Below are 21787 nucleotides of genomic sequence, written 5' to 3' on the forward strand. Positions count from 1 at the left end.
CTGGGCGACAACACGGCAAATTTATCGTAATGCTTCGAGTGCAAGTTGTGAAGGATGTAGGGGGCCTCAAATCGGCCAATATGCCTCACTTTTGTGATTTGAGGCCATACCGTGTCTGGCCTCCTTCAATAACAAACAAATGGCATGTCCACGTGGCGTCCTCGTATCTGCAAGAACTCAAATGCGCCAAGGCGCTTTGAAGCCATCTAGGCCACAATCAGGTATTCCAGGGTGAATGGTGCTGATGCAGCCGAAGCGTGCATGACAAAGTGGGAGACAGACCTACCACGGAAGCGTGACGAGACTTTAGACCCTGAGTGCGCTTCATGCTTCGCGTGTAGATCAAAGTTCTTGATGGGCCGAGTCCTCGATCTTGTACGAGGACTTATTCATGATGTGATTACTTACTGTGCTCTGAGGTCGAGAAGTTGGGCCGGATACCTAGCATGAACCGGGCTGCAATGAGCTCATGGGGTCGGCCAAAGGTCCAAGCATGTGGAAATCACTTAGAACAACAGTTTTATTCATCCTTCAGCTCATAAAAGCTCTCTTCGACACGAGATAGTCCGCCTTGTCCTGTCTTCGATCTTGTGGCTCAGTTAAGTCATCAACCGCCGGGCTTCAACTATAATAAAGGACGCATTGTCAACACATCATAGGTTCATATCATTCTCTATGTTCATTATGGTTCGTAACTATTAATTAAAGATTCCGTTCGGTTCGAGATGTTGTTGAGTACCTAAACAAGATAGTGAGGAGGGGACGTGACAGTGCTTTGAGTGGAGTCCTGCAACAGCGTCTATCAGCTTGTGTAGCAACGACGGTAACTCTTTTCAACGTAATTCTCACTATTACTACCACAGTGCAAAAACCTAGAAAATTCACCAACATGTAACAACCAAGGGGAAGTTGCTCCATTGAAAGAGGAACAAAAAAGGAGCCTGCAAGCTTGCAAGACAGCAAAAAAACATACAACAGCGGGGATTCGCTGGTCGTCACCGACCCAACTACTAATCCGCCCCTCACCGGCTTATCTATGGGAGAGCGGACGGGATCCCGAGTTCTCCGGTGGGTATGGTCGTATGTGAAAGCATTGTTGTGGTAGCAGGCCTATGCGTTGAGTTCGCGCACTGAATGTCATCGCCTGTCAAGTTCCCCAAAGCCAGACCATCAACCATCTACTGACACTTATCCGCCTATATGCCACCTTATGGAAGAGTTTCTAGCCCAGTTTATCCATGATAACCAAGTAAATTGGCCACTTCTGACCTTGGATGCTGGGCTGGGGGGAAGTCTTCTAGATCAGCCAGAACAGTGCAGAAGAGAAAATCATTTCGTTATGACCAGCTTCTATTTCATGTTCTTAGTCACAGAGGCCAGATACTAACTTCTAGCCAAAATTCAGCTATTCATGAGCTAGAGGCGGAGCTATTTGAGATTATCGATTGCCACGCAACGTTTATTCTTAGTCTCGACCACGGGCCACGCACCCAAGAGGAGAAACTCCATTTGACTGGCCAGGCACAATAGATCAGCTCTACCTCTAAGATCCGATTGGCCAATTGCTAAGCCATGAGACCAGGGTACGATGAATCTAGACCATCACTAAGCCATGCGACATGCACACCTGAGGGATCGAGATAAATATCAGTCTTTCTCCGATATCCCTCGACCTAATGGTGCCATCAAGTGTTTGAACCGCAAATAGCCAAAATGTCTGATAATTCATCAACCCCAGTCACCACTGAAAAGAAAACATACCCCTCTGACCCCGTGCCAGCGGATTACGCTCCCTGGTCCAACAAAGACAAGCTCCAATGGCTAGACAGCCAGGGGTTCGCCCATGATCCTACGATCAACCTCGGAGACTGCTACCGCTCCGGCGCCAAGGTTACGCAAATCTGCACGCTCATCACCAAGCTACTACAGCGAATGTACACATCATTGGGTGGAAAGGCTAGCCAAACTATCCGGAAGGCCTTCTCGACCTTTTTGAATGCATACAACCAAAGCATCGGCCGTCTCTCCAACGAAATTTACTCTGATGCCGCCTCGCTCCTTAGCACGGGCCGGTTCAACAATGGGAGCAACCTCATTGAGCCTGTCTCCATCCCTGACTTGCCAATCGAAAATGACGACGGCACGTCCAACATACTGACCACGGTTCATGGTTTTAAAGATGTGAGTACTGCACCCATGCTAAACCGTGTAGATTTCAATCGCTGACATGTTTGTCTAGAAAATTTGGCCCTATTTTCTGAACGTGCTCCAATTGCTCCAGGACAAGTGGAAGTGGCTCTCCAAGGTCCACCCAGGGATGAACGTGTCGTACAACAATCTCATCAAGGCAATGACTGATGCGGGAGAGACGCTCTTCCTGGAGTACCAGAAGGAACAAGATAGATCTGCGGGAATTTGAGGCTGAGGTACCTTTATTAGCACCAGCGAACGGAATGGCCAGTTGCTATTGACTCCTTGACCAGGAGCTGGCTGAGGGAGGAATGAACAATAAGGAGGTCATGGGATTGATTCACTGAGTGATTAGCTTTTCACACGATTGTAACGCGCGCCCGATTAAAGAAGATGGTTATTGATTCTATGTCAAAGCCTGAAATCACCTCACCTGATCTTCAGAAGAAGTATGCAAAGCGCAAGGGCTTCTCCAGGTTTCTCAGTACAGCCAGCATGATGTGGAATACAGTTCAGCTAATGCACGCAATGATCTTTTCCTGAGCCCGAGCAGTAGTGTCGGTAAATGAGGCCATCACACCATTTGTGCGTTCATCGAAAATGCAATATATAATAGAAAGAAATACCCCCGAATAATATAGATGCTTCAAAAAACATATCTGCATCATCAAGCAGCAGCCACCAAGCCTGAAAATCCAGCCAATGACTTTTGTTCCCCTCTGGGTCACTGCCCAACACGACAGGCCAAACAACCGTAATACGCATTCTGAAAGCCCAGAACCTCTAATACTTTCTTCAAGTGACTCTGGCATTGTTCTACTTACACAGAGAGTACACAATATTGTTCGAGCGGTGGAGGAGGCGTTGCCTTGATACGAGTTAAACATGACATTGGAATATCCTACTGAAGATTACGAGTGAAAAGATATCCATCGTAGTATGAAACATGAGAGAGAGCGGAAACCACAGCTGACAATCAAAAATACCTTGAATTCTGAAACAACTCCCATATTTGAACCAGCCCATCTCTTTCTGAGGCGCGACATATCAGGCCATCCTCATTCAAGACATATGTCGCTATTTCAAGTGCTGGATAAACCAACCACGAGAGGACAAATCTTGCCCGTAGAAGTATTGCTTTCCTCCCACGGCAAAAGGGACCTGCACCTGCCGAGCATCATTCCATGTGCCATTCTGCAGCTCACTTCCCATCTTGCCACCATCATTGAGAGACTGGATAATCCATTTCTTTGCAGCCAGATCCTGGCCGTAGAAATATTGTTTGCCATCAATAGCATAGGGAAATTGCACATGATAAGTCCCAATCCAGTGACCGCTGTCGGTTTCGTCGCCCAATTTACCACCAGGGAGGACCTTCTGAATAAACCAGCGACGTGTTGGTTGTGGGGGATAGACCAGTGTTGCTAAATTTTCAGCAGTTTGCCACGGATCCCAGCTGATCTTTTCAAGCACCTCTCCTGTTAGTTTTCCGAGGGCCTCAATTCCACTGAAGATCCCGCCTGGGTTGCTTCTTCCGCCTTCGTAAGGGTTGCCCACATCTTGGCCATAGATGTACTGAGTGCCACCAATGTTGAACGGAAACTGGGCCGCGTATCGAGTTGCCCAGTGGCCTTGATCAGTCTCGCTGCCCATCTTGCCTCCCGGAAGAAGTTCCTGGATAAACCAATACTTTGTGTCGAGGTTGTGGCCAAAGAAGTAGTGCTGATTGCCAACTGAAAAGGGGTACAGCACGTGATAGGCGTTGTCCCAATGACCGGAATCGGTCTGGGCTCCCATTTTCCCGCCCGTGAGAAGTTCTTGAATGAACCAGTAATTGGTGCTTAACTTGTGACCGCAGAAAAAGACCCGATTGTTGATGGTGAAGGGAAACTGAACCGCGTATGAATAGTCCCAGGTGCCTGAATCGGTTACGGAACCCATTTTGCCACCAGGGAGAAGCTCCTGGATAAACCAGTACTGGTCCGATTGGCATTGGCCGTACAAGAACTCCTTTTCACCGATTGAGAATGTGAATTGCGCTGGGTATGGTCGTGCCCAAGAGCCATTGGCAGTCTGAGCACCCATTGCGGTAGCCATGATGAAGATGTGGATGAGCAGATGTTCGGTTGGATGGTTTGATGTAGATTGTCACCTGGTTGGGACGGCGATTAGAAAGAAGGTAAGTGATTGAGAAGACTGAGTGAGATACTGAAAGTGAGAATGGTCTTCCAGCAGCCATCGGCGCAGTCCCTCTTATATGTTTCTGCCCCATCCGTGAGTGGCCTACATCTGGCACCCGTGCGGTCTTGTTGTCAGAGTTCTTTCTCAAATCCATAAAATCCTTTTGCATTCCGATTGGCAGCCTATTTCCCCTCACTCAGCCCGCCACGTCTTTGCCACTCTTTTGCGTGCATACGCGAGTTGATTCAGAGGATGGCCTCGACCGGTCCTATGCGCCATTCCCTATACTAGAATGCCACAACGGGGTAGGTCGAAAACTAGGCTTCTGTGAGGGCATTGGAGTGTGATGTCCATTTGTGAATTTGGGTGGATGACCTATAACCTGATTACCACTACGCAAGCCGAAGAGAGTATCACTGGTCTTGAATCCAGTAAGCGCAAAGGCTATGGCTGTGAATACAGAAGATTAATAGTCTAGACATAGAATCGACCAATAGTTTACTGCATGTCTGAGATTTAGAAAGAACTATATTTACTAGCGGGGAACTATGTTTACTAGAAGGGCATGTAGCATCCGCTGATGCCAGCCCCAAAAAGTGTTGTTTCTTGTCCAACTGGAGAATTCTATCCATTCCCGAAGTTATGATCATGTCCCCTGTACCAGCACATCGACAAGCCGGCTACTGAATGTCGATAACAATCGCCGTTGACGCAGGCGCTTATTTTTGTGGCTATTGTGCTGAATCTGAGGCGTGATTTTCGTAGCCGCTATTGATTCCCCGCTGTCGCTTGTCTCAGCCTCTGTTGGTTGGCCGCTTCTTCAGCTCCAATCAACTAACCTGCAGGTAGAAGCCACAGCACGGACTGGCATGTTCTATTGGCAATAGCGTATTTCGCGATCAACTCGACACGTGGTAGGCAGAACTGTCAAACAACATCCAGTCTTGCCAGTTCAATTGCCAAATCTTCTCAGCCAGCCACGAATCCGAGACCAGTGCCACATGTCATGTGAAAGCATGGGCAGAAGGTCTGGGCTCTTACGATCCTGATGCATAGTCAGATCGAGACTTTCAAGTCTCGGCCTGTCTCCTCAGCTCGGCTAGTGGAAAGAGTGAAAGAGAGTGGCAGACAGAGCTGTCCTGGAAGGCTAGAACACTTCATGTTTCTCGACTGGAACTCTAAAATACTACGGCACCCCTTTCACGCGGTGCAAGTGGTACAATCAGGCGAAGGTCGACTCCGCGAGCCAAGCAATTAGGTCAGAGTGGAATCAGAGGGTCGGCGTGTGAGGCGACCAATATGGGACTGGCCAGTGAGAGCTACGGCCGATATAACTGTTGGGTTGGGACCTGTACAATAGCTCAGAGGGTGGTCACGTGCCCAAATGACAGGCCGGGTGATCTCCGGCTCTACCGCGGACTGGGCCCAATTAGGAAGGCCACATCGCGGCCCAAAAGGGAAAAAGGGAATTATCATCAAGAACAACGACAAAAAAGCTGTCGTACAGAGCGCCAAAGGTTGCCTAGCAGCATGAAAACGGTGATTGAAAGAGCCTTGATTTCTAAGATAAAAGGGGGCCGCCAAAAGCGGTATTTATCAACAGCGCACGGGCCACTTGGTGGGCCGGCTCTGACCAATGAGATCGCGCTGTTGCGCAACAAAAGCAATACACACATATTGAAGTGATGCACACGGATAGCCCTGATTTGCAGCAGATCTCACACACTTCTCGGTGAGGGAAATACAATATAAAATAGTAAAGGCAATTAATCAATTGATAGCAATAAAGATTTGGTCAGAGAAAGAGCCTAAAAGCTGCTCCTTTCTCGTTGACCGTGACGAAGATGATGAAGGTCGAAGGCAACCTGCCTCTAACCCTTTTCTGTGTACAGGAAGTTCCCCAGCGGCCTAAAACAGCCTAGCACCCTTTTCCCCTAACTCACTACCTACCCTGAAGTTTTGTTTTGCTTTTTTTTCCTCGACCCCCGACGGACGTGAAACCGCACGCTCCCACAAGGCAATCCTTTCCCTTCCTTTGAATCAACGCTAACCGGGGCTGAGCACCTGTTGTGAGCCCTGGTTATTTTTATCTCGGTCTTTGGCTATCTTGTAAGGCTTACTAATAATAGCCTGGAGGAGCCCGCATGCGTTTCACGTGTTGTTTCCTCGGTCTTTCATCTTCTCGTGTTTGTTCCCGCCTTGCATTCGCTCATAGACCACAATGAAGCCATCTCAAGGAAACAGAAGTAAAGACAAGAGAACTCGAACCAATGTCAAGCAATCCAAATTTGGATGTTTTACCTGCAAGTAAGCACAGGACGGACCAGTGACTGAGACCAGGAGCAGGCTAACAATGGATGTAGGAAACGGCGCATCAAGTGTGATGAGTCAAAGCCGTCTTGTCTACGCTGCTTGTCATATAACCTCTCCTGCCTTGGATATCCGCGTGGGGCCCCCCCTGGACCCTGGCTCGACACATCTTCTTCCGCCGTCATCCGTTCTCAGAACCGCTTTACTCATCATCCGAACCATCCCTGGAATCGATACTCTCATCTTGCCTGCACCGTATTTCGCCAAGGGCCTCGTCGAGCCAAGAGTGAGCTTGAAGCAGAATTATGCAGCCGCACCATACCTCAGCTGATCCATTCGATTCCATTCGTGCGAGCTGCCGCTGCCTCATTTGGTGCCTCGTACGAGCAGCATACACTTAGGCCTAGTCGCACAAACTCAGGGCTGGAATCTGTTCAGCTGTACTGCCAAGCCTTGCGACTAATACAGGTTGAAGTTTCCAACCTTCGGTATGGGTCTCTACCCTCTACCGTTGCCTGTCTCCTCATGGCTTTCACCGAGGTTTTACAACAGCGTAGTGACAAAGCCTACTTGCACCTCCGAGGGGCTGCTGCGTTGATGGTTGGTCAAGGGAATGGAAGCTCAGCTGCCGTTACTCAAGATGAGGGAATGTCAACCTTGTTTGAGAAGCTCGACCTTCATACCGCAACATACGTCCTCACTCGCTCCCCAGGCCTACCATCATTGCACCCGGCGACGCCACATTCGATGCCAGTATCGCCCGATCGGACGCTATACAGAATACTGCATGCTTGTTATCACTTTATCTCGACAGCGCAGCAGTACAAATATACCAACTCGTCACTAATCCCCTCCAACATACTCATTGAGCAGGGAAGGCATCTCGGGAACTTGAAACAGTGGCTGTCGTGTCACCAGCTCGGCCCTTCGCGCCCAGCCGCTGATCCACAGAGCGAGCAGCTAATCATCCTTCGCGCTCAGTGTCTTGCTGGGCTAATATCGTCTGCCAACGTTCTTCAACCATATGAAACAGCCTATGACAAATATGAACGCGAGTTCAAGGAGATTATCACGCTGGCAGAGGCACTTTTCGAGATACAATCCGAGGTCATAAAATCCCCAGAATATTCTGGTGACCTGCCTCATTTCGCTCCAGAAATGGGCATCATTCAGCCGCTATTTCTGGCTGCCCTGAAGTATAGGCATCCTTTCTGGCGCCGCAAAGCTCTGAACCTGCTCCAGAAAAGCGGAAGGGAAGGTCCATGGTGTGGTGTAATCGAGGCTGCGGTGATCAAGGTCGCCATAGCGGCCGAAGAAGCAATACCGAGCGACCTACAGTCTACGGATAAACCAGAGAAAGCTGTCGTCCATCGTCCGAGCAGCATTCCTGAAATCCAGAGGGTCCATCTTTGTTGGATAGTTGGATATGTGGCTCGAAAAGAGGATAACAGGATCGGCATGGGCGTAGGCCCAGGAACTCAGGCCAAGTTTGCGAAGGTCCAATTGTGCAAGCGTCTCAATCTGGACGGCATTCTAGATGACGAAAACAGAGGGCCTTGTATAGAGTTTTGTCAGGACCAGGCAAATTGGTATACCTGGCTAGAGACAGTTCAGCTGTTTGAATAGATGATGTCTTGAGCTGCTTGGATACAGGCGATATTTTGATTAGAGACGTCTAGGCTCAGTAAGCTGACCTGACGCTGTCTTCGCAAACAGTGTCCCACACTTCGCTTATCGTCCAATCCCTGCAGGGAGCCATAGCTGATGTGGGCCATCTCGGTCTTCTCAGGGGCAGCTAAATAATCCCTGCAACCTTGGAGAATGAGATGGGGAAAAGAGAGGGACACGGACTCGGCCAAGTACTCTTAAAGGCGACCTTCCTTCACAAGACAATAAGTGGAAACCATCGCAACATCCACACTTCATGGTTTGAGAGCACGCCAACTATGCTTTCAACACGTTTTCTTCCATCTCTTCTCACTGTCTTGGCTGGCTTGTGCCTAACAGCAGACGCTCGTCAATGCCCACCTCTTGGTCCCGTCTTACCACCCCCAAAGCGGCCCAGCCAACACCCTGCTGTGAAAGCTGCCATCGAGGGCATTATCGCGTCTCTCGAAGCACAAACAGCAGGCTTCAACTACTCTGCCGTCTCTGTTGGAGTTCGGTCTATTCACGAGGACACGCCTTTCCTGGACTTCCACCATACTCCGCCTAGCCCAGCCTCGAAGCGTGGTGCCAAAGAGGTTGATACCAACACGGTGTATCGCCTTGGAAGTGTTTCAAAGCTGTTTGCAATGCTGGCGGCACTGAAACTGGCTGAAGATGGCGTGCTAAGTATGAACGACCCTGTTGGACGGTGGATCCCAGAGCTTTCAGGACGTGACAGCGATCCTGAGTCTGAAGATGAGCTTGATCGGATCGAGTGGCAGGATGTGACTGTGGAAGCTGTTGCAGCACATCTCTCGGGGATTGGTGGAGACAGTAGGTTACCTTTCGATCATCACCGTCTTTGAATCGGCTAAGGGGAAACAGTGAGTGGTGATCTTGCCAGCTTTGATGCCGGCTGGGAGGCTCTTGGTCTTCCAAAAGCTTCTCCAGAGACAAAGACCCAGGCATGCTCAGGAAATGGAGGGCTTCGTCCTTGCACCCGCGAAGGTACAGCTGCTATTCACTCAATACCCTATTCAAAACCCTGACTAACAGCTAAAGACCTTCTGGAGGCATTTCAGCATAGACGTCCACCGGTGTACCCGCCAGGTCACATACCTGTGTATTCCAATGCCGGTACGGGAATCGTTGGCCTTGTTGTGGAAGCGGCCGCAAACAAGACGTTCGAGACATCTCTCCGCGATTTGGTCCTGGAACCTTTGGCTCTGCGGGATACAAGTGTTGGGACCGTGCCCGAAAAATCTGATCAAATGTTCATACCTGCCGGAAGCACTGATTGGGATATGGACCTGGGAATCTTTGCACCGTAAGTCTTCGTCCTTTGCATATCTTAACCGTGGCCTTTAACACAGTGCTAGTGCCGGTGGAATGAACTCTAACACCAAAGATTTGCTGTCTTTCATGACTGGCATCTTGAAAAACTCGGCTCTTTCTCCATCATCAACACGCCGCTGGCTCAAGCCAGCTTCTTTTCTCTCAGCCTGGAACAGTGCTGTTGGTGCCCCTTGGGAGATCTACCGCGTCGACAACCTGACCAGCGACGGCCGAATCATTGATCTATACACCAAAGGCGGATCTCTTACCAGCTATTATTCTGCACTGGCACTTGTGCCGGATTTGGGCTTTGTCGTTTCGGTTCTCGCTGCTGGACCTGAAGTCATTGGCCTTTGGCCATCATTGGCAAGTCTCCAGGCAATGGAGGCCTTGATCCCTGCCATGGATTTTGCAGCCAAGGATGAAGCTAAGAAGAGGTTCGCGGGGACACATACAGACAAGGGGAGCGGCTCACATCTCACGTTATTTTTGGATGACGGTCCAGGTCTGGTGCTGAGCGACTGGGTCATCCGAGACTTTGAGGTGTTGCCAAACCTCGGTCGTTACAATCCTGCAACCATGAACGCTACCACCGGGTCAAACTTGACGAGTGTGAGAATGTTCCCGACGGGTATTGAAAACGCCCGTCGGTCAGCATGGAGGGCTACATTCCCCGCCTTCACAGACGAAGAAGCCAAGGTGATTGATGGGAGCACATCTATTCGGGATGCTTCGTGCGTCACCTGGCGTATGGTGGATCGATTGATCTACAATGGCCTTTCGATGGATCATTTCGAGTTCCAGTTTGGAGAGGATGGCGAGACTGCGACGAGTATCAAGTGCAAGGGTTTTGATGTCGAGCTGACGAGGGACTCGGACGGCCCTCAGGATTACGAGATATAAGCAAAGCTGCGTTTTGCTCCATAACATTGCTCGATAAAAAGTAGCAATGTGATCTTGCACAAGGATGGATTGTACTTTATTTACCAGGGTTATTCGCCAGTATCAAGAGGCTACCCCGGAGTACAAGTAGTGAGTACAAGTAGTGATTAGTGATGGAATTCGTCAACGAGGGAAATTGCTCTTGTTTATTCACGCCTTCTCTCATATTCCTCGTGTTAATATCCCTACAAGGCCTCAAACAGACGAGACTCAGTGCCCCAGTCCTCTCACACCCTGGTTTCGAAGTCACCAGTGACGACTTGAACCTGACCAAGTTGCTCTGACGGTCAACAAACAGGATCAGTCGGTGTGGCTCAGTTGGTTAGAGCGTTGGTCTCATAGCATGACTTGGCCCAAGGTCAGGGACATCCAAAGGTCGAGAGTTCGAGCCTCTCCACCGACAGTTCTTTTTGCTCTTTTATCTTTTTGCATTCCAGAGCAAATAATTCTTGTACTACAGGCAGCGAGGGAAATTGTAGCTCAATTCATTTATTTCAAAGGCATACCCAGGGTTACCAACTACACAGAGGCTTCAACGCACTTCTCACATGAGGCATGGAAGACAGAGGGCGGTGGTGTTACAAGCTATCCAAAATCATGCCTTTGAGAGAGCCCTTACAAACTAACTCTCTCCAGACTAGGTTTAGCACACACGATTCTCCTCAATGGGCCTGGTGGTCATGAGTTGAAAAGTGAGGAAAGTGGTGATTCATCAAAACACGACGTCACAACCCCGGCGGAGCCGCTCACTAAAAACCAGATTGGCAGCGCGCATTACAACCCCTCGACAGAACCAATATGAACTACGGCAGTTTCCACGATTTTGCAAGGGTTCTCAAGGTTGTTCGGCGGGTCAGGGTTGTATCGCCGAGAACATGGCGTGGTCGTGTGGCCCTCGTCCATGCTGTGCTGCTGTTTCTTCAAGGAAAGCATTCTCGTGCATCTGCTCGGTTCTCCAGCTCTCGTGGAGCCATACCTCATTGAACCAATAGCTGCTTGGATCGTGACCAGCCAATTCTTGCACAGAGTCGTCGGACCGGCGAAGCAAAGCGGAGACCCCGCATATATCCCTGCCATGGCGACGATCATGGACAAACACAGCATTGCTAAAGGGTAAATAATTCGCTCCGCGAACAAAACCCCAGCTTCGGGTCTTTTCTCGGTCATAAGATTTCCTGGGGGTGGCTGGTCCCTTCCGACGATCGCGGGGAACAAGGCCACTAAGCTCACGATTGTTCAACGGCGGAAGCAGTGTCACGTCAAAACCGTTGGTCAAAAGATTCTGTGGGTGGGCCTTGAGCAAAGTATCCATGTGAGCTCATTACTTATCGGTCCGGGGTAAGACCGTCCGTAGGTCGACAGCGGAGACTCCGCACTTGAGGGTCTAATATCGTGATGTCGTCAATGACCATGATACCACTATTCGGCTTCACATGGGCGGACAGGGAAGTATATAAGGATAGAAGAGGTTATTCGGAGTTGTCTTGCTTGTCAGCACATCCTCACCACTTCTCAAAGCCCTGAGGATGCATCTGAAGAACCTCATCGTCTCAGCAACGGCCTTTGCCGGCTCCTGTCTTGCTCAGAGCAAGGCAGGTGTCGAAGACCTCGACAAGGCTGGCAACGATCTTTTTGAAAAGGACCTCTCCAAGTGCCCCGGATACAAGGCCGTCAAGCATTGGCAGACAAAGGATGGCTTCTATGCCGACCTTGCTCTCGCTGGGCCGGCTTGCAATGTTTTCGGGACTGACCTCCCCAAGTTGAAGCTTGAGGTCGAGTACCAGACCAGCGAGAGACTACATGTCAAGATCTTGGACACAAACAACACTGTGTACCAAGTTCCAGACAGCGTGTTCCCGCGTCCAGGCTATGGGCAGTGGTGTTCTCCCAAGAACTCCAAGCTCAAGTTCGCCTTCAAAGCCGATCCCTTTTCTTTCACGGTATCCCGGTCCGACACTGGTGAAGTGCTCTTTGACACCAGCGGCAACAAATTGGTCTTTGAGAACCAATACGTCTACCTCAAGACGCATCTTCCCCCGAGCCCTCACCTGTACGGCTTGGGTGAGCATAGCGATCCGTTCATGCTGAACACGACCAACTATACCAGGACCATCTACACCCGAGATTCTTATGGAGTCCCTCAAGGCGAGAATCTATACGGTGCTCACCCGATCTACTTTGATCACAGAGACAAGGGAACTCATGGCGTCTTTTTGCTCAACTCCAACGGCATGGATATCTATATCGACAAGAAAGCTGGCAAGCAGTACCTTGAGTACAACATCATCGGCGGTGTTCTCGACTTTTACTTCATTGCTGGTCCTTCTCCTCGTGACGTCGCAAGACAGTACGCCGAGATCACTCAGCTTCCGCTCATGACACCTTACTGGGGACTTGGATTCCACCAATGCCGATACGGCTATAGAGATGTCTACGAAGTTGCTGCCGTTGTTGCCAACTATTCCTCACAAAATATTCCCCTCGAAACAATGTGGACTGATATCGACTATATGGACCGTCGACGCATCTTCACCATTGACCCTGAGAGATTCCCGGCCCATCTGTACAAGGATCTTGTCGACACAATCCACGCAAGAGACCAGCACTACATCGTCATGGTTGACCCTGCCGTCTACTACAAGGAGTCCAACCCGGCGCTTGATGCAGGTCTTGAGTATGATACCTTTATCAAGGAGCCGAACGGCTCAGACTATAAGGGCGTTGTCTGGGCTGGTCCAAGTTATTTCCCCGACTGGTTCCACCCTGACTCTCAGAAGTACTGGACTGAACAGTTTGCCGAGTTCTTTGACGGAACCAACGGTCCGGATATTGATGCTCTGTGGATCGATATGAACGAGCCCGCAAACTTTTACAACAGACCCTACCCTGGCAACAACACGACACCTGAGAAGTTTGCCGAGGTTGATGGTGATCCTCCCAAGCCCCCTCCAGTTCGAGATGGCCCCGACGCGCCTATCCCTGGATTCCCCGATAGTCTCCAGCCCAACTTTGCCTCTGGCGGCAACAAGAGGCAAGTTGCCTCTGTCAAGCACACCAGTCTCCGCCCTCGCTCCAACCGTAACCACGGTGCCGGCAACTGGCGTTCTTCCAGTCGCCAATGGGGCCAGAACCGACTCGGCCGTCCAGGTTCCAAGTGGCAGCACGGCAAGCGGACAGGTTCAGGCTGCGGACCCGACGAGTGCAAGGGTCTTCCCAACCGCGAGCTCATCAGGCCACCATACATGATCCAGAATGGTGCTGGACCTACTCTTGCTGACAGTACGACTGATACGGACCTTGTCCAGAGCGGTGGCTATGTTCAGTACGATACTCACAACCTCTATGGAGCTATGATGTCAACGCATTCCCACAATGCCATGCGGGCTAGACGCCCTGATAAGCGCGCTCTTGTCATTACGCGAAGCACTTTTGCCGGGTCCGGCAAGGACGTGTCGCATTGGCTTGGAGGTGAGACAGTTCTTTATAGAATACAAGAAAGCATGCTAACGCGACTGGTCTGTAGACAACATTTCGGGCTGGCTTTGGTACCGTCACTCCATCAGCCAGATCCTCCAGTTTGCCTCTCTCTATCAGGTCCCCGTCGTTGGACCAGATGTCTGCGGCTTTGGAGGCAACGTTACTGAAACTCTCTGTGCTCGGTAAGGCAATTACTACTTGCGCTACAAGCAGTCTCTAACATCTGCTCAACAGATGGGCCGCCCTTGGTTCCTTTTACACCTTCTTCCGCAACCACAATGAGATTTCGGCCAACTCGCAAGAGTTCTACCGTTGGCCCAAGGTGGCAGAAGCTGCCCGCAAAGGAATCGCCATCCGATATCAGCTTCGTAAGTTGTAAACACTGTATCCCACGGAACATAGCTGACAATAGTCAAGTCGACTATATCTACACCGCCATCTACAAACAGAACCAGACTGGCACTCCAACCTTGAACCCTCTGTTCTTCAACTACCCTAACGACCCCAACACGTATCCCATCGATCTGCAGTTCTTCTACGGCGATGGCATCCTCGTCAGCCCCGTCACCGAAGAGAACAGCACTAACGTCAACTTTTACCTCCCCAATGACATCTTTTACGAATGGGGTACCGGAAAGCCTGTCCGTGGACGTGGTGAATATGTCGATGCCGAGGTTGATGTCACTGACATCACGATTCACTACAAGGGCGGCATCATCTACCCCCAGCGAGTGGAGAGCGCCAACACCACCACCGCCCTCCGCAAGAAAGGTTTCAACATCGTGATTGCTCCCGGCCTTGATGGCTCTGCCAAGGGATCACTGTACCTCGACGACGGCGAGTCACTCATCCAGGACGCCGTTTCCGAGATTGACTTCAAGTATGCCAAGGGCAAGTTTAGCATGACGGGTTCGTTTGGCTACGATGTCGGCGTGAATATCGAGACCATCACTATTCTTGGAGTGGACCGCAAGCCCTATGGAGGCGATGCAGAATATGACGGCAAGAATAAGAAGCTGGTCTTGCACGTGGACGTGCCTCTGACAGGCAAGTATGAGAAGAAGATTTTGTAAATAAAGCAAAACTTGCATCTTTTAGCAAATAAGCATATATTTATACTATATTCTACTCATTGACCAGCCATATCTGTAGCAGCAACATACCCAAAGGTCATTCCAGGCCCAAGGGTACCTCCAGATCCAGGATATCTAGACCCAAACACACTTGCCGTGGTATTACCCGTCGCGTACAGGCCCTTGATAAGCTGGCCTTGCTTGTTCAGAACCCTGGCGCGCTCATCAGTTACCAGGCCGCCTTTGGTGCCAATGTCGCCGGGGTATATCTTGACTGCATAGAAGGGCCCCTTCTCCATGGTACCCAAGTTGGGATTTGGTCCATGGCTTGGGTCACTAAACATTTTGTTGTAGGGGTTAAGGCCGCGCTGGAAATCTTGGTCGACGCCATCTAGAGCAAACTTGTTAAACCGCTCGACTGTTTCCTGCAGCTGGTGCTCGTCGACGCCGATCTGTTTGGCTAGACCACTGAGACTTGAATCCTTGTATAAGAATCCCGACGTGATGCATTTCCTGGGCGTGAAACCTGGAAGCAGACGGCCCAGCATATACCTTCTTCTGTGACGGGAGTCAAGAATTTCCCAGGAATGAATGGACGGCGTTTCCCCATTTCTTGCAAGCATGTTGTTGCCAGCGTCGCAATAACACTCAGACTCATTAAAATAACGCCGCCCGGACTGGTCGACAATGATGGAGTGAGGAAATGAGCGGGCATAGACGTCCAACATGGGCTTGCCGTTATCCATGAGGCATGGCATCCACCAAGCGTGCTTCATGAGGGCCATGTCTGCCCCAACATCCATTGCAGCCCTGATGGCGTCTCCTTTGTCTTCTGGCGCTGTCAGACTCCATTCAGCCTGTGTGGGCTGCTGCAGGAATCGCTCTCGCATCTCTGGGTTTCTAGAGAATCCACCAGCAGCAAGGATCACTCCCCTCTTGGCCTGGACCCTGAGAAGTTTCCCATCACGTTCGATGAGGGCACCTACCACATCGCCAGCAGGAGTCGTGAGGAGCCGATCCAATCCAGCATCGGTCCAAAACTGCGTGCCGAGGCACAGATTGATGTGCAAGAGTTGAGCAATCAACCCAACTCCGGCGGCGACGAGTTTCTTGCCGCGCATTATTGCCCATAGTGGCCTTAGAGCCACCAACTGAACAGCCTTGAGGAAGTCTCCAATAGAGGCTCCAAACCGAAACAGAGATCGCGCCTCCACCGAGGTCATGACGGGCTGCCAGTCGGTGGGTGTGCGCAAGTGGCTCTGCCATTTATTACTCAGAGTTCTTAGGTCGAATGGAGCTGGTGATATGCTTCTGCTTGTAACGCTTGCCCCAGGCTCTAGGGCATGGTAGTCGGGGTATGGCAGGTCTAGATTCCATTTGAAACCTTGATCGTCGAGGAACTTGGCCATCTCGGGGCTGAACTCGAGGTACGCGGCTCTTCGTGCTGGTGTGCTGGCTGGCGCTCCTTCTCTGACGATTGAGTTGATATAGGTCGCTGCATCTCGAGGCGAATCGGAAATTCCATTTTGAGCTTGGAGATGATTGCAAGGAACCCATACACCACCGCCAGAGTAGGCCGTCGTTCCTCCAATCTTGTCCGTCTTCTCTGCAACAAGTGTGTCCATCTGAAGAGAGCGGCTCCTGGCGGCAGCCGTCAGAGCCGCGGCCCCGGATCCCACGACTAAAACATCCGTGACACGGTCAAAGGAGCTCGCCTTCGCATCGGTAATGACAGAGGTGTACCGATGTTGGCGTAGGTACTGGCTTTTCAATGGCCTGAGGGTCTGAGTTGTATGTCTCGATACGCTCGTGACTAGCAAAGTCACTGACCGCAAAGCATGAGTGGAGGAAGAAAGAGCAGTCATGTTGTCGATTACTGGTTATTTCATGGAATACGACTTGAACAGTCGAGTTATAAGTAACTACCCCACATCAAGAACGAGGCCCTCCATGGACATCTCGTTCTTCGTTTACTAAACGCCCCAAACGCATAGTTTCCGGAGTTAAGGATCTCGGGCTCCCGACTTCCCTAAATCCGCATAAAACGATGGTATTTGATAGAATAGAAAACCCAAGACTGAATTTTACTCAAATGTCTAACGAGTTTAGGCTTAGCAATAGTCTCGGGGCGTCGCATCGCACCGGCGTGGTGTCCCAAGACCTCGGCATGCTCACCCTCCATGTGACAACCATAGCGATGGTATATGTCATTGAGTAGCTGAAGTATTAAAATTCGGTAGAGCTGGGTGGTTTCTGTGCCGATCAATCATCAGAACTGCAGTTGAACTCAGCTCGCGGCGAACTCCATCTACATGCCTGCTTCTACTACCCCCTAGGTACTCATGTCGTAAGGAGTGAATGACGTTTTCCGAACGGGCCCAGAATGAAGCAGGGATGCCTCAACTTTAGTAGTCTTGGCAAGATTAAGTTCTTACCACATCATGATAATTGGGACGTCTGCCAACTTGGTTCGTTCATGTGTATTGCGCTCGGGCAAAGGCTTCAACCCGTTCCGAAATCTCGTGCCTCAACTGTTTCCCTAAGTCCGTCAAAACTCGGACATAAGCTGCCTTGCGTCCCATCCCATAGTTGTCCACGCCTTAGCCCAGCCTCGAAGCCCAGTGCCCGGTTGTTACAAGCTATTTAAATGCTTACGATCCATAGTCAAGCTTCCCCTGATAACCCAAGAGAAGAAGGACCAGCATCTTTAAACCATCATTACGGCGCATAAACTCATTAGAATCTCTACTCCCGACTTTCTCGCAGTCACGACCAACATGGCCTCATTCTCTAACAAAATTGTTGCTATCACCGGTACGCGCCACCGACGCGAACATGCAGCCTAAGACTAACGAGACCACAGGAGCCGCATCCGGAATAGGGCTTGAGATCGCCAAGATTCTCATCACTAAGGGTGCCACGCTGTCCATCTCCGACATTCAAGACGCTGCTCTACAGTCTGCGGCTTCGCAACTCAAGGAACTGGGAGGACCAGACGCCAAGGTGCTCGCCCAACGCGTCGACGTCACAAAGAGATCCGAGGTTGATTCCTGGATTCAGCGGACAGTTGCTGAGTTTGCCGACCTGCACTGTGCCGTCAACTTTGCTGGTGTTGTGGATGACCAGATGGGCGCCCGAAACATATCTCAGCAAGACGACGATGACTATAACTTTGTTATGAACGTCAACCTTTTGGGGGTTTGGAACTGCATGCGAGCCGAGCTGAGCAACATGAAGTCTGGGGCTTCAATTGTAAACGCCTCCAGCGCGGCCGGACTCATTGGCTTTGCAGGCGGCGCTGCTTACACGGCCAGCAAGCACGGCGTGGCCGGGCTCACAAGGAGCGCTTGCAAAGAGTTTGGTTCCGTGAATATCAGAGTCAACGCTGTTGCACCGTGAGTGAAACCCTCGCTATCCTAAATTGACTGTTGAGTTGACCGTGTGGTAGGGGCTACATTATTACGCCAATGTCTAACAAGGCCTCCAAGTCCATGGGCCTTGGTCCCGACGATATGGGTCCTGTCAAGGCCAGCGCCTTGGGTCGACCAGGCCAGCCCGAGGAGGTTGCAAAATTGGTTGTTTTCCTGCTTGGTGATGACGCCTCGTATATTACTGGCACGGTGATCCCGATTGATGGAGGTTTGATTTGCTAAGAATGATGGCTTTTGTAATTAGTGTGTTTAGTAGAGCTGGACATGTGTGGTAGATGGTGCTACATAGGTATACAAGACCATGATGTTGACGACTTGTTCTCCTCCCTAGGCAAAGGCAAAGCTCGCCTTCTTGCTCCTCCACATTGTTAACCTCTTCTTCTTCTTCTTCTTCTTCTTCTATAGTCGTTCAAGTTCCCCGCCTTCACAAGAGGTCTCGGTCAAATGCATTGCTGGTATTCCCAATTACTCCGAGTCGCTCAGCGTACCTAATCCACCGAACCGCTCGGCCAAATTCATGTGGGGCCCATCCCGTACAGCCGGTACGAGGTCGATCCACTTGCACGGATGATCAGCCCATGGACTTTGCCTGAATAATGCTAGCAGTTGAACCGGTCTCGTCCCGGCAGTGTGAGTGCCCCATGGGGTAAATCCGGAGTGCAGAAAATCGAATGGTGGACAGTTCCGTGGTCATGAGGTTATTGTCGGGGACAGGGGGCCCAGGGCCGTTCGTTCTCTTTGCCTTTGGCCGTGTTGGATTGGTTAGCTCTTGGCTGTTGACTACCATCCTGCCAGGGTTCATAGCCGCGAGTCAAGGCGGGGACTTATAAATATTCATCTCCTTCTCCGACCTTGAACAACCCATCTGCAATTCACCAATCTGTCGACTCACACTGCATTTCATCACGCACATCTTCTTCTCTTTAACCTTTCAACTCGTGAAGCAGTTGCAAAATGGCTCCCGCCATCGAACACGACGAGCTGCGGCTGTACGCTCTCTGCACCAAAAAATCATGGTGGCATGTGCCACACTTGATCAAACTCAACTTGCTCCTCATGATTCCGTTCCTCACGAGTTATGTTGGAGGATTTGACGGCAGCAATCTCAATGGCCTTCAAACCCTCGAACATTGGCAAGAATGTCAGTTTTCAGCCCGCCTGTGTTGTACTCCGAGTCATTGAAGGCTAACCGCGGTTGGATTTACAGACTTCAACCACCCTCGAGGTTCCATGCTCGGCCTCATGGTCAACATGCAGGTTATCGGGGGCGTGTTCTCTTTGCCTGTTGCTCCCTGGATGGCCGACAAGTACGGACGAAGACACCCCATTTTTCTCGGGTCCATCATCATCATCGTCGGCGCAGTGCTTCAGGGGTGTGCTTCTAAACTCGGAATGTTCATCGGCGGTCGTTTCTGTATCGGCCTCGGCTCGGGTTTCGTTTCAACCGCTGCCCCTCCGCTCCTCGGAGAGCTGGCGTATCCCTCGCATCGATCCATCATGACATCCCTCTATAATACTACTTGGGTGAGCAAGCCGTCACGCATTCAAAGCTCCATATTTTAACCATTATGCAGTATGTGGGGGCCATCGTTGCCGCCTGGTCCACGTATGGCACCTTCAAGTTATCGAGTGACTGGAGCTGGAGGATCCCCTCGCTTCTGCAAGCTGCCGTCTCCATCATCCAGCTGCTGTTGATCTATCTTGTGCCCGAGAGTCCTAGGTGGCTCATTGCGAACGACCGGACGCCTGAAGCCACCAAGATTCTTTGCAAATACCACAGCGGGACCGAGGAGCCGACTGAGCTCGTACTGCTCCAGGTCGCCCAGATCGCTGGTGCCATCGAGTTTGAGCGCTCAAGCGAGTCGGTATCTTACCTCCAATTCTTCCGAACTAGTAGGCCCCATGCAATCATGCCTATTCAAGTCTGGGAGATTATGCTGACCACTGGCAGGGGGGAACCGTCATCGGCTGTTCGTCGTTGCCAGCTTCGGCTTCATCATCCAGTGGTGCGGTAACCAGCTCATCTCGTCTTATATTGTTCTCGTTCTCACCGACATCGGCACCACCGACCCCGAAACTCAGAATCTAATCAATGGCGGTCTACAGCTTTTCAACTGGGCCGTTGCTTGCGGCTCAGCCCTTCTCGTCGAGCGTCTGGGCAGGCGGTTCTTGCTGCTTACGTCCACCATCGGCATGCTATTCGCCTTCATTATTTGGACTATCCTTGCAGCGCGCAATCAACAGACAGAGGGAGGCAATAAAGGCCTTGGTATCGGAGTAGTGGTCATGGTATTCGTCTTCTACGCCTTTTACAACTTCGCCATGAACCCTTTGCCTATCGCCTATTTACTCGAGGTGCTGCCATATACACTCCGTGCCAAAGGCCTCACCATCTTTAACCTGGCGCAGTTTTGCAGCGGGATTTTCAATGGCTTTGCTAATCCAGTAGCACTGAAAGCCCTTCGTTGGAAGTATTACATTGTCTTTGTTTGCGCCTTGGTGTTGTGGCTGGCCATCATCTACTTCACCTATCCCGAGACGCGAGGGTTATCGCTTGAAGAGGTCAGCCAGGTTTTTGATGGTAAACAGGCACTTGACAGGGCATATGAGCTGAAGAGTGAGGGGCTTACTGAGATTGTGGAGAAGACCACGACGAATGGCAAGGAGTAATGTTGTTGTCTCGAGATAGTCCTTTAGCCTTGTCTATATACGGATTCATCCATATTTAGACGCCCAGCTATAGGGTATTGAATCTTGACGCCGCCAATTGTTGATATCTTTGTCCTTTGCCATTGTGGTTGATAGCCTCCTTTTCCCGCATGATTCATTTTGGCAATGACATCCAGCTGAGATAGAGGGTGTCAATGTGAGCGGGGATTATGTTTACAGCCACCATGTACAGTATCCTATGAATTCAAAGTTTTCAAGTCTCTTATTACTTAAAAACCTTCTTATCGAATCAATCAAGATGTATCTCCTTCGTAATCTAGTTACATAAATTTTAGGGTTCTAAGACACAGTTAGAGTAAGACATGGTCAGGCCTATAAAAATTACTACTAGTTTTATTACTACTAATTACTACTAGTAAAATATTAGTACTAGTATTAGCTATATCTAGTATTAGTCTAGTATTAGTATTAACTTTTAAAAACTAGTATTAGTATTAGTATTAAAAATTAGTACTAGTATTAGTATAAGCT

General features: G+C 50.4%; 6 protein-coding genes across 6 annotated transcripts; 5 read left to right on the forward strand and 1 right to left on the reverse strand.

The window, feature by feature from the left end:
• Positions 1-1713: 1713 nt before the first annotated feature.
• Positions 1714-2419, forward strand: NCS57_00928500 (uncharacterized protein; the record flags this gene model as incomplete). The annotated part of the gene is made up of 2 exons (XM_053059063.1): positions 1714-2181; positions 2240-2419. 2 exons carry the CDS (start codon positions 1714-1716, stop codon positions 2417-2419), a joined length of 648 nt encoding a protein of 215 aa, XP_052911134.1.
• A 4787-nt stretch (positions 2420-7206) lies between these two features.
• On the forward strand, positions 7207-10566 carry NCS57_00928600 (Zn(2)-C6 fungal-type domain-containing protein; the record flags this gene model as incomplete). Its single annotated transcript, XM_053059064.1, has 5 exons — positions 7207-8239; positions 8692-9162; positions 9214-9336; positions 9391-9655; positions 9708-10566. The coding sequence occupies 5 exons, from the start codon at positions 7207-7209 to the stop codon at positions 10564-10566; spliced, it is 2751 nt and encodes a 916-aa protein (XP_052911135.1).
• A 1565-nt stretch (positions 10567-12131) lies between these two features.
• On the forward strand, positions 12132-15155 carry NCS57_00928700 (Glycoside hydrolase family 31; the record flags this gene model as incomplete). Its single annotated transcript, XM_053059065.1, has 4 exons — positions 12132-14073; positions 14129-14264; positions 14317-14450; positions 14500-15155. The coding sequence occupies 4 exons, from the start codon at positions 12132-12134 to the stop codon at positions 15153-15155; spliced, it is 2868 nt and encodes a 955-aa protein (XP_052911136.1).
• Positions 15156-15211: 56 nt separating this feature from the next.
• On the reverse strand, positions 15212-17020 carry NCS57_00928800 (FAD-binding-2 domain-containing protein; the record flags this gene model as incomplete). Its single annotated transcript, XM_053059066.1, has 1 exon — positions 15212-17020. One exon carries the CDS (start codon positions 17018-17020, stop codon positions 15212-15214), a length of 1809 nt encoding a protein of 602 aa, XP_052911137.1.
• A 912-nt stretch (positions 17021-17932) lies between these two features.
• On the forward strand, positions 17933-18808 carry NCS57_00928900 (uncharacterized protein; the record flags this gene model as incomplete). The annotated part of the gene is made up of 3 exons (XM_053059067.1): positions 17933-17969; positions 18019-18550; positions 18604-18808. The coding sequence occupies 3 exons, from the start codon at positions 17933-17935 to the stop codon at positions 18806-18808; spliced, it is 774 nt and encodes a 257-aa protein (XP_052911138.1).
• Positions 18809-19540: 732 nt separating this feature from the next.
• Positions 19541-21256, forward strand: NCS57_00929000 (MFS domain-containing protein; the record flags this gene model as incomplete). Its single annotated transcript, XM_053059068.1, has 4 exons — positions 19541-19727; positions 19794-20110; positions 20161-20479; positions 20538-21256. 4 exons carry the CDS (start codon positions 19541-19543, stop codon positions 21254-21256), a joined length of 1542 nt encoding a protein of 513 aa, XP_052911139.1.
• Between the last annotated feature and the right edge of the window lie 531 nt (positions 21257-21787).

Source organism: Fusarium keratoplasticum, chromosome 7 (genome assembly GCF_025433545.1).
Source record: "Fusarium keratoplasticum isolate Fu6.1 chromosome 7, whole genome shotgun sequence".
Lineage (NCBI taxonomy): Eukaryota > Fungi > Ascomycota > Sordariomycetes > Hypocreales > Nectriaceae > Fusarium > Fusarium keratoplasticum.